The sequence below is a fragment of the Periophthalmus magnuspinnatus genome, chromosome 22, assembly GCF_009829125.3.
Source record: "Periophthalmus magnuspinnatus isolate fPerMag1 chromosome 22, fPerMag1.2.pri, whole genome shotgun sequence".
Classification (NCBI taxonomy): domain Eukaryota; kingdom Metazoa; phylum Chordata; class Actinopteri; order Gobiiformes; family Gobiidae; genus Periophthalmus; species Periophthalmus magnuspinnatus.
In genome coordinates, this window is record NC_047147.1 from 24,747,190 (window position 1) to 24,763,051 (window position 15,862).

General features: G+C 40.0%; 2 protein-coding genes across 2 annotated transcripts; one reads left to right on the forward strand and one right to left on the reverse strand.

Annotated features, from left to right (window-relative positions):
* Positions 1-390: 390 nt before the first annotated feature.
* Positions 391-9,162, forward strand: LOC117391030 (uncharacterized). The gene is made up of 6 exons (XM_033988844.2): positions 391-635; positions 1,729-1,938; positions 3,316-3,592; positions 4,169-4,375; positions 5,018-5,228; positions 7,223-9,162. The coding sequence occupies exons 1-6, from the start codon at positions 423-425 to the stop codon at positions 7,458-7,460; spliced, it is 1,356 nt and encodes a 451-aa protein (XP_033844735.1). The 5' UTR covers positions 391-422; the 3' UTR covers positions 7,461-9,162.
* Positions 9,163-9,859: 697 nt separating this feature from the next.
* yipf6 (Yip1 domain family, member 6) lies at positions 9,860-15,639 on the reverse strand. Its single transcript, XM_033988253.2, has 3 exons — positions 15,319-15,639; positions 14,023-14,251; positions 9,860-12,064 (listed from the first exon to the last, which is right to left on the reverse strand). Exons 1-3 carry the CDS (start codon positions 15,420-15,422, stop codon positions 11,723-11,725), a joined length of 675 nt encoding a protein of 224 aa, XP_033844144.1. The 5' UTR covers positions 15,423-15,639; the 3' UTR covers positions 9,860-11,722.
* Between the last annotated feature and the right edge of the window lie 223 nt (positions 15,640-15,862).

Genomic DNA, 15,862 nt, shown 5'->3' on the forward strand with positions numbered 1-15,862 from the left:
CTGTACAGCTTATAAACCCTGATGAATATTACAACTGTTTACAATATGCAGCCCTGAGCCTCAATGAAATTTATGAATGAGCGTTTCTTGACGTATTTTTATGGATGTATATTTGCATAAGATTCTGTATCAAAGATGTGATGAAAGATAAAAATTACTTTATTTTGAAAATATTTAAACCTTGTGTGAGTATTTTTTGTTTGTCTCTTTCTTTTGGTTTTGCTCAAACTCAGCCTCTGTAACGTTCACTGTATGATATGTAAAAATGATTCATATGACACTTGTGCTTCCATATAAACCTGTTTGTGATTGTTGCGCTCTCGCTCCACGTGGATAGGGGGCGCTGTGTCTCCCTCCCCAGAGCGGAAAGCGCCGGTGCCGTGGCCCGAAGCCCCGGAAAGGTTCGGCCCGGCTCGGCCTCGATGGAGGAGCTGCCGCCTGAAGTAGTGGTCCACATTCTGAGCTTTTTAAACACGGCGGATAAACACGCGGTGCGCTGCTGCTGCCGCTCCCTGCAGCTCCTCTCGGATCACCCGGCTCTGTGGCGCGGAGCCACGGTCTTCCTCACCGACCTGCGCCGCTACACTTACGGCTTCTGGGACACGCTGAGCCGCCGCAGGATCACCAGAGTCGCGGTACGGTCCAGAGGAGAGTGTCCACATGAGAAATGTGCTGATTCTTTGGGTTCTACAAAAATGCTGAATTAAAACATTTTTTAAATAACCTTGGTTCAATTTGAAGTGTTAAAGTGGAAAAAAAGCTTTGTAAATTCCCGAAGTTTCGCCTTGTGTGATGTAAACAACGAGCCTGACTTTCAAACGTGTCACAACTTTTCACTTCTTCAATTAACCTCATTATAAAATCACCGGATTACATTAAATCCATTATTAATTTCCACCTGAAAGCTACTCCTGTGTCACACTTGTCCTGGGGCAGACTGGTGGAAAAGTGGCTGTCATTCTGCACCTCCAGCCTCATCACCACTGCGCCATATTTAAGACACAAACACCATATCACTCCTCTAGTTCTATTAAATGGAGATGATCTGCAGTGTAATTAGGCCGGGTTTGTCCATACTGTGGAACATTCCAAGGAGAGCAAAAACATCTCCATGGAGACGAGCAGGTGTTGGAGCGTCCACCTGAAAAAGTTACATATTGCACCTTTAAAAATAATGTTTCCCACATATTAAACAAGACATCTTTAATACAAGAAACAAACATCTAAAAAATATTTCTGTTTACATCTAATATTAATAATCTTGTAACTCCAAATATTTGTGAATAATCAGATTTTGAGTGTGTTTGTGATGATGTCTAATAGATTGCCAGACCAATACTACACATTCATCAAAATCTATTAATAATTGTAATTTGTAATATTTTTTTTCTATTGCTAGTAAAATAAATAAAAAGGAGCATACTTGTGTGTTTTAGTAGGGTTGATTACATTGAAATCAAATTGCTTGTGAAATTTTAAAACATTCTATTCTTCACTTTATGCTTGTACGGTTATTAAATTCATGCTAATGTAAGTTTAATCATAAAGCACATTTAAACAACTGAAAGCAAGTGTTTCACATAAAAGTCATGACCAAAAATATATATGAAAAATATAATAAAATACCAAAATATCCTGCCTACCTAATATTAAATGCCAGGGAGAAGAGGTGGGTTTCCAGTCTAGATTTAAATTGTGTTACTCATTCTACTTGTAAATATGTCTTAGGTCCGTCACCTTCGCCGTAAAGAGTGGCGTCGCCTGATCACGTTCCTGCCCTCTTTAACCGCCATCGTGTTTGTGGACGGAGGGCGGCTCTACAGAGAGAAGTACCTGGTGAACCTGTCGCGATTCCCAGAGCTCCGAGATCTGGGAGTTCGGAACGCCACGTGGGAAGAACGCATGCTGAGCTGGAACCTGGCCGACCAGCTACGAGAGGTACAGGGATAAACTAGAGGATTAAAAGGAACGTGTTGAAAGTGACTTTTTTAACACACATTCTGCATTCTCGTGGCTTTGATTCTTTTTAAAGGCCCTATATTATGCTAAATTAAATCCTTTGAGCTTTAAGCCATGTTATAAAGTTACTTCCTTAAAACGTACCTGGAGTTGCATTTTGTTTCATTCACGTGTTTGAATAATCCTGCATTATTAGTCTGTCTCCAAAGCTCAAAATGCTCTGTTCCACCTTGTGATGTCATGAAGTGGTAGTTTTCAAGTTAACAGCTCCTTTTACCTTTAGTTCAGTAGAGATTGGCAAATCCAGGTGTGAAATCATCCAAATGACTCTATATGAGTGTGTGTGGAGTTTAAAAACACAGTGGAGCACTTCCTGTATTTCCACATGATGACATCACAAGGTGGAACTCAGCCTAAATCTACAAGGGTTAGAGTGTGAAAATGTGTGAGTGAAACAAAGCACAACTCGAGTTCTGTTTGTGATGAGGAAATAACATTATGACATAGATCAGAAAATGGGGTAATATGGGCCCATTAAACATGTTTTTGGTCACCTTGGAATAATTATTTCACATTTTCTAAATTAAAATAATGTCTGCATTTGGAAAAAAAATACTTTATAAACTGCACCTCCAATAATAATGGACTAATAAAACCAGCATGAATGAAGCAAAACACAGCTCCAGGGATGTATTCGAAGAGGGGAAAACTGCATAACATGGTTAAAAGCTCAAAAAAGTAAATGTTGCTCTTTGCTTCTAGTTTATTTCTTTTCCATCCAGCAGTTAAACTCTGTTCCACCTGCTGATGTCATGAGGTGGTTTCCCACTTCTGGTCTGTCTGAGGTCTGAAATTGCATCTTTGTTCTCTGCATCTGTGTGTTCCTGTGCCCTAAGCCCTGTGCACTCATTTTCCCTCTTACGTTTGACATAGTTTTCTGATCTAAGCAGGTTTGTACATTTAATTTCTGACGAGATACGAGATTGGGTCCATGAGAACGAGGCAAAACAAGAGTTTTAAAATAATTCTTAATTTATAAATTCTGCAATTCAGGTTCCAAATTTGGCCTAAATTTTCATTAATTTAATATTATTGTTGCCATTATAGCACTGCTTTTTGGAACAATAAGAGTAACTCACCAACACACAGCCGCTTTTTGTCAAGTCCAAATATATTTACAAGAACATTTTTCTTATGTGTGCACATCTTGTGACAATTTTGTCTCACAGATCTTGTAGCATGAGATCTTGTCTCGTTCCTACTTTTTATAAGTTAAGGCATTTTTACGGTAAGGTAGATTTTGCTGTACATTTGAGTTTCAGATTACTGTTTAAATCGTCGTACTCTCTCTTTCAGCGCCTGACCCACCTGAGTGTGTGTAACGTTCGCCTGCCTTGGCCCGTGGAGTTCGTCTCTGCCGCGTCTCGTCTCATAAACCTCCGTTCGTTGCTGTTCCACCAACATGCCGAGGGGCTAGGGGGCGCTACCATCCGGCCAGTGCCCTGCTCGGCCTTCCACACGCTGCTACAAAAGCTGACACATCTGAAGCACCTGTCCTGGGGTATGAAGGGAGAGCCACCGGAGCCTCTGGAGGAAGACTACTTCAGCCCTCCAGACCCACAGCTCTCAGATGGTACATGTGACTTTTACTGAGACTATTTAACCAATGGTACCATAGACTGTATGTATGAATGGACATGGCTGGCCTGGCAGCTGCCACGTTCCAAATAGGAAGTGAGCGTGGGCGCCCTCCAATGGCTCCGATTCACTTACTGTTGAAAAAACGTCGCCCTTCTGTCTAACTGCTGTTGTCAGGCACGTCATTTTGGTCTTAAAAGATGGTCTTAAATAGCCAGTATTAAATTTGTGGGCCTTGCTATGGATTTGAAAAGCTTATCTAAAACAAAAACATCTTGATTTATGGCATTGTTTTGTTTATAGATTTTTATTTATGTTTTTTTTGTTTTGGGTCTCAAGCTGAATGAGCGCCTCGCTTTGAGTTGCTGGATTTTACAGATAAAACCAGCTTGCAGTTATTAAATCTCAAAGGATTTTAAGGGTAAATCTGCATTAGAATTGTTAGAAGAAAAGGTTGTATTTGATTTGAACATATTTACCTTGTGTTTGGGGACACAGTTGGCTCATGTTTATCAAATTTAAAATCAAAATCTTACATCCTCGCTCTCTTTCACTCTCTGTCTCCCCCTAGAGGAGGAGTGGCGTTACGGTGGCCCCTCCCTCACCTCTCTGGAGCTGGTGGATTACCCAGAGGCCATCCTCCCTGAAAGCGCTCTGGAGAATCTGTCCTCTCTGCGCTCTCTCACCGTCAGATACAAGTCCATCCACCAGGGACTCGAGTGTAGACTCAAGCACTGGCTCTCCCCCCTCACACAGCTGCAGGATCTCACCATTGCTGGTAACACAGACCAGACTGGACCAGGGACTAGACCAGGACTAAGAACCAAGACTAAGGACTAAGACAAGAACCAAGGGACTAAGACCTGCAACGGCGGGGCTTAAACACTGGCTCTTCCCCACAGATGTAGCTACAGGGCTCAGGGCAGAGACACATTATTTCATAGATTGGGTTTAATGCTCCAAATGCACAGAAAACATATATTCTTACTGTCAGCGGGGTTGCCTCTTCATAGATCTGACCAGTAACTTGGTCTCCCTTTCCTCGGAAACGAGAAGGTGGCATACCCTCTATCAGAAAATTATAATAATGTCTTACTCTTGTAATGCACTTAACAAAGCGTCTCAAACGCGCGACACTGTAGTCATCATTCATTCACTACAGACTCTGTGGTGATAAGTTACTTCTATAGACACAGATGCCCTGGGACAGACTAACGGAAGTAAAGCTGTCAATCTGCACCATCCGTCCCTCTCATCTCCTCCTACACTCACACATCACATTCATACTGTGACAGAACTGGGAGTTGATCCTCAGACCAGTATTGTGCAGCCCTAATTCGTAGTCTCACCTGTAGCTGTAGTGTTAGCGTAGCCGCATTAGCAGCGTCAGCCTCACCTGTTTCTTGTTGGCTGTTTGCAGGAGGCCACGCGATCTCAAACTACGCGTGCTCAATTCCCCCCACAGTGACCCGGCTGACCCTGCGTTTGACCCTGACACTGAAAGACATGGAGATCATCGCACCCAGAGTCCCGGGCCTTATGCACCTCGACATAGAGCAGAACCGCTCCAGTGGCTCCATCTGCAGGCGGATCCCAGCACTGTTCCCACACCTAAGGACGCTGCGCATACGGTCAGCATACACGGGGTTAAATGACTACAGCATGCAAAAGGAGATGCATTTATTTGTGCTTTGCCATTTTATATTGTTTCTCCATTAAAGGCCTACCTGGAGTTGTAGGTTACCCCCATTTAGAGCGTGGTGACAGTTCACACCTTAGTTCAATGAACATGAACTAGTTCTGATTTTTTCCATTTTTAAGACAGTAAAAATCAGGCACAGGGCCTTTATTTTAAATGGTTTGCAGTGATCCAAAGTTATTCCTTTCGTACCATATGCATTCACATCATCTTAATTAGCGATGAGGTTAAGCACTTTTCAGAACTTTCAGAAGCCAACATTTGGAGAACCTACAGAGTTTTACTGTCACAATAAAGGTAACAACAACTAGCGTGGCAGCTCACACTTCCTTAGATGCAGACAGCAGACTTATATTCTATAAGCCACTCTTGAGGTCAAAATATCTGTACTGGGGCTGGTATTGTTACTATACTAAAATTTCAAACTCAATTTCAATACTAAAGAACAAACTCAACAGATTTTGATACACAAATGATCATTTTAAAATTTTTTTCAGTATTGATACTTGCTTAAATATTGTTAATTTATCAATTCAAATGGCGGTTACACCAGAATTATGGAAAACAGCACATGTTTTGCCTTTATATAATTTCCAACCAATATCTAAATGACCTTGTCTTGCAAAAATTTTAGAACTTTACTTACTACTTAAATAAATGCTCCATTTTGAAGTCTTACCAATCAGGTTTCAGAGAAGGGCAGAGTACTGTCATAGCAACCATAAAAGTTTTAAATGACATTTTCTCAGCCCTTGATGACTTGTTTAGATTGTGTAGCTCTGTTTATTGATTTGACTAAAGCTTTTGATTCAGTGGATCATAGAATCCTCTTGAAGCATCTGAAGCAGGTTGGATATGAAAATGCTATTGGTTCTAAAATGATCTTTCAGACACAACCAAGCCAGTTGTATCCGATGGGTTTAAATCAGATTTTCCAACTTTAAATAAAGGAGTGGACTCCAAGGCTCAATTTTGGGCCCCCTACCTTTTACTAGTTTTATTAATTCTATTGGTTACAATTTGCATTTATATGCAGAGGACACTGTTTTGTACCTGCTGATCAGGTTCTTTTAAGATTTTAATGGAATAAAAAAAAAAAAAAATCATTATGGGGATGTGGTGTACACTTCTGTTCTGGATTATGGGCATGTGGGGTACACTTCTGTTCTGGATTATGGGCATGTGTGTGTACACTTCTGTTCTGGATTATGGGCATGTGGGGTACACTTCTGTTCTGGATTATGGGGATGTGGTGTACATACAGAAACCGCTGGATCCACTCTTTCACTCTTGCCCTCTGCCCCTCGTTTTATTATAAGTGATGGATTTAAACTCATCACTGTGTTCTCTATGAAAAAGTGGGTTGTCCTTCACTGTCTCTTAGAAGAGAACACACTGTATGAAGTGTATCTATAAGGGACTACTTCAAACCTACCAGAACCTCACATGACTGCATAAGGCTAAGGACTAGCAGGACCAAACTGAGACCGGAAAGAGGCTTTTAGCTGGTTTGTGTCACAAAAATGGAATACTCTCCACACAGTTGCAATTTAATAATCTGGTAACAAACTTCTATACACAAACCTGCTCAGTTTTTTATGTTTTATATGGATTTGTATACTTACTATAATTGTATACTATTTTGTTTTTCTGCTTGTATTGTATTTTTAACAGGGTGCCCATGAAAAAAAGAGCCCAAGTGCTCTCATGGGTTCCCCTATATAAATAATGATAAATAAATGAATAAATAAATGATTATCTAGTTTTGATACTAGTTTTAGCATCGATTAGTATCTGATTATCAATACCTTTCAAAACCCTAACTGGGACAAGACCAATTTTGTTCAAATATGTGGAGAAAAATGAGGTACAGGGCCTGCAAAAACTAATTTAATTCACTTGACTAAAACGTGTTCTTTGCTGCAGGTTTTTACGCCGTGAGCCGGAGAAGGACCTACTAAACCTGCACCGACTGCAGCACCTGGAGAGACTGGAAGTGTTTGTGGACCGCTGCTGCCTCAACGGGAAGTACTGGCCCACTCCCTTTGTCAAGACACTAATCGAACAACTGCAAGAACTCACCCAGAACCGAGTCCAAGTCTGCACCCAGAGGCCCCCAAGAGACATGCTACGGGACTGTGACTGTGTTCACGAGGACTACTGAGGGTGCGGGGCCTAAGACACACCTGAACACAGGATGGCCTAAAGTGCACCTGTACTGAGAGGCAAGAGTTTAAGACTCACCTGTACAGAGGGAGAGGAGCTTAAAACTCACCTGCACTGATGGGGAGGAGCTAATATGCACTTGTACTGAGGAGGAGGGACCTAAGGCTCACCTGTACTGAGGAGGAGGGGGCCTAAGGTTTACCTGTACTTAGGAGGAGGGGCCCATGGCTCACCTGTACTGAGGGGGAGGAGCTAAGATGCAGTTGTCACACCGGAATGAGGAGGGGAGTAAGGCTTACCTGTACTTAGGAGCATGAGCCTATGGCTCACCTGTACTGAGGAGGAGGGGCCTATGGCTCACCTGTACTTAGGAGGAGGGGCCTATGGGCTCACCTGTACTGAGGAGGGGCCTATTGGCTCTCCTGTACTTCGGAGGAGGGGCCTATGGCTCACCTGTACTGAGGAGGAGGGGCGTAAGGCTCACCTGTACAGAAGGGGAGGGGTCTAAGGTGCTCTTGTACAAAGTGCTTTTGCTGAACTGGAAAAGACTTTATTTTTTGTAGTTTTTTGGTTGGCTAAAGTAAGTCATATGTTTTCCGCACTTCGCAGCTCTCAAAATGATAAGAATCTCTTTGTAATAATTATGTTTTGGGCCTGAATGATTTTGCAAATAACCTAGTTGCATTTTTGACATTTCTTGCATTTATTCAGCAATTACCTTTGCAATAATTCAGCTCAACAGTGACCTCTCACAGCTTGGTTCATCATGTAAATTTCCTATTCATTTTTCCCAAAGACTTTCTAAAAAAAAAAAATGATATTAAAAGTTTGAAAGCTCAGGGCTAATCGGCTATGTAGTAACTTATCAGCAAAGCCATTTCCACTGTAATGTGAAAAAAATCACATAATCTTGACAGATCCGTTAGTGGACAGGTAGCTGCAGGTGGATGTCATTGACGAAATGTTAAACATTTGTGGTAAAGATGACTCCCATTATTTTTAGGTGAAGATTATTTCAGTCTGTTGTGTTATTTAAATATTTATTAGGGTCCAAAATTGGCATTAGCATTAGCCCTGACACACAAAGATGTCCCTTTGTAAACACAGAAGAGTCCTTCAGTCAGGGATTACAGCAGAAATGGTCGGGCCGACTGTCCCTCTGATTGGAGTGATTTTTCTACCATTGTTCACAGAGCCAATCAAGGACAGAGCAGTGGGCGGAGCTAGGGGGAAGGTGGATTATCTGAGCACTCAAGCCTCAAATGCTGGATGATACAGGTTTACTCAAACATGCATGAATTAATCGAAGGGCATCTGACACAAAGGGATTCTTTTAGATACATTTTTCATTTGAGTTAAACTTTTTTTCATAGAATTCCCCTCAAAATTCTAAAATTTCAAAATGTAATTCACTATAGTGTAATTGTAATTCAGATTTCGAAAGTAAATCTGAAACGCATATTTCGGCTTATTTTCTGCTGCTTTTTTCATTTTAAATGTATGGATACAATGGTATTTAGGTATTTACTTTCACAATGAAAAGTCTGGCGCTCGTGCAGCGTTGAAAATGGCCAAATGTATTTATTTTGTACAAATGTTTAGTTGAGTCATTTTGATTATGAATTGTCTCTTTCTGACAGAAAAATTAAATTCTAAAATTGCAAATTCAATTGAATATGGTCAGACTGACTATCCACACAACTACAAACTGCTGTTGTCACGATACTAAAATTTCAAAACCTATTTTGATACTAAAAATACACTCGATACTCATTAATTTTTTTATTTCAATACCACAATGAAAAACACTCTTCAGACAATAGGCTAAGATTTTCCACATTAAATGGTAGTACTTTGTTTTCTGTTCCCATGTGTCTTATATCTGTATAAGTCTATGTGTCTAAGATACAGCTCAACATCATTCAAAGATATTCAGGAAAGGCTCATTTCTGTCCTGTGAAAGGGACTTTTTTAGTATCTATAGCTGTAAAGAATGACTATCTCGTTTCAACACTAGTTTTAGTATCTGATTTTCGATACTTTTGACAACTCTCCTGTAAACTTTTCTCATAAAATACGTGTTTATAAAAGTATTATACATTTCTCATGAATATTTAGGTCAGATTTTGTAATAGCTAAAAGTACTCAAGAGATTCTTACAATACAGCATGGTGGTTATAGTCCTCACCTCACAGCAAGCTGGTCCCTGGTTCGATTCTCAGATTGTGTGGAGTTTGCATGTTCTCTCTGTGTCTGAGTGTGCTTCTTGTGGTTTCCGTTCAACCAAAAACATAATAATCCTCCAGCAGGATCCTAAGATCTGGTCCACTGCTCCTGACAACCCAGAGACACTGAAGGATGGGTCAAGTGTAAAAACATCAGCATAAAAACCGACAATTTTGAATGGTTAAATTTTATTATTTTATTTAAATCATAAATTAAAGTTAATTATTAAACAAACCCGCCCATCAAACCTACGCTGTGCTCTGATTGGTCAGTCCATATCTGAGATTCTGGTCCTTCAATCATTCTCCCAAATATGTTTACAAAAATATTTCATATCAAACGCTGTAGTCCTTCTGCATTAGGGGCAACAGTGGCTCAGTCAGTGCCCTCAGAGGAGAGGGTTGCCGGTTGAATTTTCTCTGTATCCGTCTTGTGATTTTTCTGCATTTCATGTCTCAGATGTAATCCAAAATAATAACTGCATTTAAACTAACATAAGTTTGGAGTAGCAGACAGGAGCAATGCTAAACACAGCGTTTAGCTTCCAAGTGTTTCAGTGGGAAAACTCCAAAGAACAATTCATCAACACCATTACTGCGTGCAGAAAGGAGCTGCTTGTCTTAAGAACGAGTTTCATTCTTTGATACGAAATGTTTTTTTTTTTATCTGTCTTTCACATTAATTTGAGTTTCTGCTACCTGCTCATCCTCATGGAGATGTTAACTCTTTGCCTGGAGTGGTTCACAGTAATGCATTAAACACATCCATCTTTTATTTCATTGCTGGTGTTGATTTGCTCAAAAGTACAGTAAAACATGCCTTCTTACTGTGAGAAGCTTAATACCATACTGTGTAACATTCGAGACTAAGCAATACCATCTCCATGGAGACAAGCAGATAGAAGTTACATAGTGCACTTTTAAAATTGTGTCGTTTCATCTCAGTTTTGTAAAACTAAACTTTGACCTGCCTAGTTAAAAGAAAGACCAAACTGCTCCCGTCTGCTGCTCCAAATATTTCAAAATTAATTCAAACTTATTCCAGATCACAGCCCAACCACTTCAGAAATGAAAGTTAACTTATTTAGATTAATATCACATAAAAATATTTCCATGGAAGACATTCATAACCCTTTTCCCCCATATGTACAAGTTTAGACTCTTATTATCCACAATAGTAAACATTCTATCCACTTCCAGCGAAATGGGGCAAACCACAGCACCCCCTAGTGTTCCATCTGTGTCAGTAGTCATTTGAAGGCAGATTTGGTAAAGCGCTTTGTCCATAAGATCCCACAGGCAGGCTTTAATACATGTTTTGAGATTTGCGTAATCCTTGGATTGACTCCTGAACAAAAAAACTTGCTTTATTTCAACAGGTCGTGTTCATGTTATAGAATTAGATGAAGTTATCGTTTCAGGGGAAGGGCGGAGCATACAGAACTCTACGGGAGATTATCTGTTTTTAAAGAAATCTCGAAACTTATGCTCCACAAATGTTAAACCTTCTCATTATTAGTTAGCTCCACAAACTTGTCGTGTTAGTCTTATGGCTTAAAGTCCTTTCAGCTGACAACAATTGTGTCTTTTGGGTTGAATAATGGCACCACTTTCTGAAGATAATGTGAAAAAAATCATGTGACTTTTGTTTATTTATACTGGCAGAAGACACTGAACTTTGTGCCAGTTTTTGTTTCATGTGGATAGGTCCAGTAATTACAGAGATGAAACTCCACCTGAGGATTCTGTCTCAGCTCAGGTTAAACTAAAGGGATTCTACAATGTTGTGGTGTCACATGAACACAACCTATTGAACTGTGGAAGTGCTTCTCTGTGTTTTAAAGAACATACATCTTCACTAGACTTTTATCATCACCAGCAGAATGTGACAATCCAGGTGTTGAGAGAATGTGAAACAGCATTCATCCCAAAAGGAGACATTTTTCATATATTTTTGGATATAAAAACATGAAAAATGTTGTGTTGAAAAAAGCTTAACATGGGAACATCCATTGTCTTTAGGTTCAGTGACTTTTTATGGTGAAAAAGTTAAGATAATCCATCCAATCACAAAGTAGAACAGGAACACGGGGTAGACCACCAGTGCTTTGCGATTGGGAGGTTGGCTGTCCACGAGGAAAGCAGTCGACGCGAACGTGGACCACCCGAAGGAGGCACTGACTACCAGGAGGCGTACTGCGAAGCTCACCGCGTTGTTGGCCAAGAGCAGGACGAGGCGGCAGACGACTAAAGCCGCAGTGAGGGGCATTATGCAGTAACCGAGGACACACAGGCTCTGGAAGAACGACAGAGTGCCACCGAGGAGCTTCGAGTTCAAGGTGATGACGATGGAGCCCACCCACACGATCACAAACACCTGAGGAGAGGAAAGAGTGGGAGAAACAGAGATATGAAAATGTGTAAAATCTAATCTGACCAACCAGAACAACTATCTCAATGTATTCTGTAAGATTTAGTCGGGTACTGCTTTGTTTGAATATAGTTTCATTGATATTTGTGAGCAGTGCGAATTTTTACAATTATCGTATTTTCCGCACTATAAAGGCGCATCGGAATATAAGGCGCACCTTCAGTGAATGGCCTATTTTAAAACCAATTTCACATATAGGGCACACCGCATTATAAGGCGCATAGAATAGAAACGACTGTAGTAGCTGTGTTTGTGTTACGCATCCACGAGATGGAGCTGCGCTAAAGAGAATGTCAACAAAACAGTCAGATAAGTCAGTCAGTCAAACTTTATTAATAGAATTTTAAAAAAAAAAACGTTCTGAAAACTTTGTTCACTCACAAAACAAGTTAATGCATTCACAATATAGTAACTCTCGAAATAGTGCAAAGCAATAACAATAACTCAACGTTGTTCAAACGTTAATGTCCATATTCTCAATATCTCCCAGCCTTGTTTAGTTGTGAACACGTGAAAGAAACACGTAAAGCTCACTTTTTCAGTTCATTCCTCATTCACAAATCCGTCGAATTCTTCCTCTTCAGTGTCTGAGTTGAACAGTTGGTCGAGCTCATTCAAAGTGCCCGATTTCATCTTGTCAAAATCGCCATTATCTGTGTCGCTGCTGTTGTCTGGCAGTTCAGTGACAATTCCTCCCTCCGTGAAACTCGGACCACAGTTGAGACTGATATATCAGCCCCAGCATCCGCAATCCATTGGCAGATTGTGGCGTATGTCGCCCGGCGCTGTCTCCCCGTTATCTCTATAGCGTCGGATCCTATCTTCGCCGATAAAGCGGGTTGCGGACTTTCCAGCAGCGTAACTCCGTGCCCAGTCGTGCTCTCATGTAAATTCAAACGGCATCTCAAAGCGGAGACATGGGGCTATCCAAATATTTTACCATCATTACGGTAATCTGCCTCTGTTGTCCCTCGAAGGTGACGAATGAGAGCGCGGTGCTGCGGGGATTTTCCCAGTCATTTATTCGACGCGTAAAATAAAAAAATACGGATGGATGTGTAAAATAGAAGTAGTTGTGTGAAAAAATGCAGTAAATTCTGATACTTCGTTTAACATGATTTTTATGGCTAAAAAAGAATAAAAGTCTAGGTAAGCTATACTGGCTCATAGTGTGCTCAGTCCTTAAAGGGTTATTACCGCTATTACTTCAGCGACGCCTCCTGACTACGGATGTCATAATTGACCAATATTGATCCATATATAAGGCGCACTGTGGGTTTTTGAGAAAATTAAAAGCTTTTAGGTGTGCCTTATAGTGCGGAAAATACGGTAACTAATCTAATATTAGTCTTTTGACCAAAATGATTTTTAGTTTTGTCAACTAATTATTTTTACTTTACAAATATGTCATGCTAATTTATAAATAAAAAAATATATAGATTTGTTATTTTAATTACAACATGATCACTTGTATGTCATTGGTCTGGTTTCTTGTTCCTTTCAGTCGTTTATGTTTTTATCATCTGGCAAAAACAATAGTTCTTTTAGTCGACTAAAAATATAGTCAGAGTTTTAGTGTTTGATGATTTTATTTGAAGTCAGCAGGAATATGACATTGACAAAGACATGCAGGCTGCTGTTGACAGTTTTTTGACAGTTTTTTTGTGAATATCTGGTGGATAGGAAAGATGTCTCTGGCTGTGCTTTTCTCTTAACTGGATTGGAATAAAACATAGCATCAAAATGGGGACCTGGGAGCCAAAACTAAACCTGGACTAGAACAGGACCAAACCAAATCTACAGAAAGACTAAACCTGGGATCAGACCAGGACAAGTGTGAACCCTAAACTAGAAGAAAACCAGAACTAAACCAGGACTAAACCAGACCCCTTATAACTTCTTACCTCAGCAAACTGTGGTCCTCCCTGCTCCTGGGTCTCTGTGGCTCCCCCCTGCAGCAGAAGAGCCAGAGTCACACAGAGCAGCAGAGGCCCCCAGAGGTCCCAGTCTCTGAGCAGCGCCGAGCTCCTCTTCGGATACAACACATGGACAAACTTATTCCCCACAGCTCTCAGGTCTCTCAGTACAGTCTCCTTCACCGGCTCATCCAGAGTCGACAGCTCCTCATCTCGCCTGGAAGTCAGAAAAATATGGAACAATTCAACACTTTTGTAAAACTGCCAGAGAGTTGTTTTTTTTTTAGATTTGTTTAATTATTTATTCAGTGAGATAATGCACAATATACATTCATATACATACATATAGTATATAGTCATTATAGAAAATTTTGGGATAAAAAATACAACTTGTGTTTCATTGTTGTGTGTAATTTTTTGGGTGGAGAGTCTGCTTTCTGCTTATTACCATGATGTTCAGGCCAAGTTACAGGTCACATCTGTACAGAGCCAACCCCTCTCACAGTAGGAACGCATGTGTTTTGTTTGTTTTGTTTTTTCTGTTTTTTTTACTAACTATAAAAGCAGATGCACTACATCCCAGATTGGTAAGTTTAATGCCATGGAAGTGTGGAAGATTCTGGGCATAGTAAAAACATCCCAATAGAAACAAGCAAGTGGCATACTCTACATAAGACAAATGGAGACAGAAGATTTGGAAAGAAAGATAGTGGTCATATTCTCCTACTTAGCTCCTGGACAAGCAAAGCACTAATTGCTGCCTCACATACATTGTTTCAACTGTATGCATTTCATTTAGTTTTAAATAAGATAATTAATTAAGATTTCAGTGATCACATTCCCTGCATAAAGTTAGATTTTTGTTGGGTGGTGCAATGTTTAATTATTGCTATTACAAATACATTAATAGTGCCATGTTTGTATTAAGGAACTATACTTTTAAAATACTAATAACTTGGGCAGTAGGCCCTAGTAGCTTTTATCCAATGGCATCTCATTTTCATGTTTTAACTCTTTTGCATCCATGTCATTTTCTTAAAATGTATAATTATTGGGTATTTTATGTTACAGAATTTAAATTGCGTGAAAAATATAAGCTTCCCCATATCAATTAAGACAAAACAGTTAAATGTAGCTATGTTTGAGGAAGAGCAGCAGATTAGCATTACCTTCTAGAGCTTGTTCCTTCCTGTCCCAACAATTTACTAGCTGGCTACTAGCTAGCACAACTTGTCCTACTTTAAATACTTTTTGAGCTCGTCCCTGATAACCATAAGACTTTACCTGGATGTCCCCACAGGCACTGAAATGTCCCCCTCCACTGCAATGTCCTCGGATATGGACACATCTGCGAGTCCTGCGAACGGCTTGCTAGCATCATCCGCCATCTTAAATAACTATTTTAACAACTTTTAACCCGATATTCAGTCAATTCTATGAAATATCACGCATGTAGTTGAATTATGTTCGAGTAAAAATGTTGAAAATGGCGGTAGTAAAGGATAAAAGCGGATAAACCCGTAGATCTGGTGCAGAAACTGTAGCTCCACGTCAGCGGGACAGGCTGCTGTTTACTGCCGCAGGACAGCAGCGCACATCCGGATCACAGTTTAAAGACACAACGGAACAATCTTGGGAGTATGACAGAATATTATAGATTAATGGAAACAACACACGCCATCAAAAGCCAGAAAAACTAAACAAAAAATACTTTAATTTAAAATAGTTCTGCTTGTATAAATTTACGTTATAAAATTATACTCTTATATAAATAAATCAACTAATTATCACATTTTTCTTCTTATAAATATATTTTAAAATTGTGACC

Excerpts from the sequence above, each read along its gene's own strand:
- LOC117391030 (XM_033988844.2), top strand. The coding sequence starts at position 423 with ATGGAGGAGCTGCCGCCTGAAGTAGTGGTCCACATTCTGAGCTTTTTA. Across the intron at positions 636-1,728 it reads GCAGGATCACCAGAGTCGCG|GTCCGTCACCTTCGCCGTAA; the intron begins GTACGGTCCAGA and ends AATATGTCTTAG. Across the intron at positions 4,376-5,017 it reads GCAGGATCTCACCATTGCTG|GAGGCCACGCGATCTCAAAC; the intron begins GTAACACAGACC and ends GGCTGTTTGCAG.
- yipf6 (XM_033988253.2), bottom strand. The coding sequence starts at position 15,422 with ATGGCGGATGATGCTAGCAAGCCGTTCGCAGGACTCGCAGATGTGTCC. Across the intron at positions 14,252-15,318 it reads GTGCCTGTGGGGACATCCAG|GCGAGATGAGGAGCTGTCGA; the intron begins GTAAAGTCTTAT and ends TCTGACTTCCAG. Across the intron at positions 12,065-14,022 it reads GAGGACCACAGTTTGCTGAG|GTGTTTGTGATCGTGTGGGT; the intron begins GTAAGAAGTTAT and ends TCCTCTCCTCAG.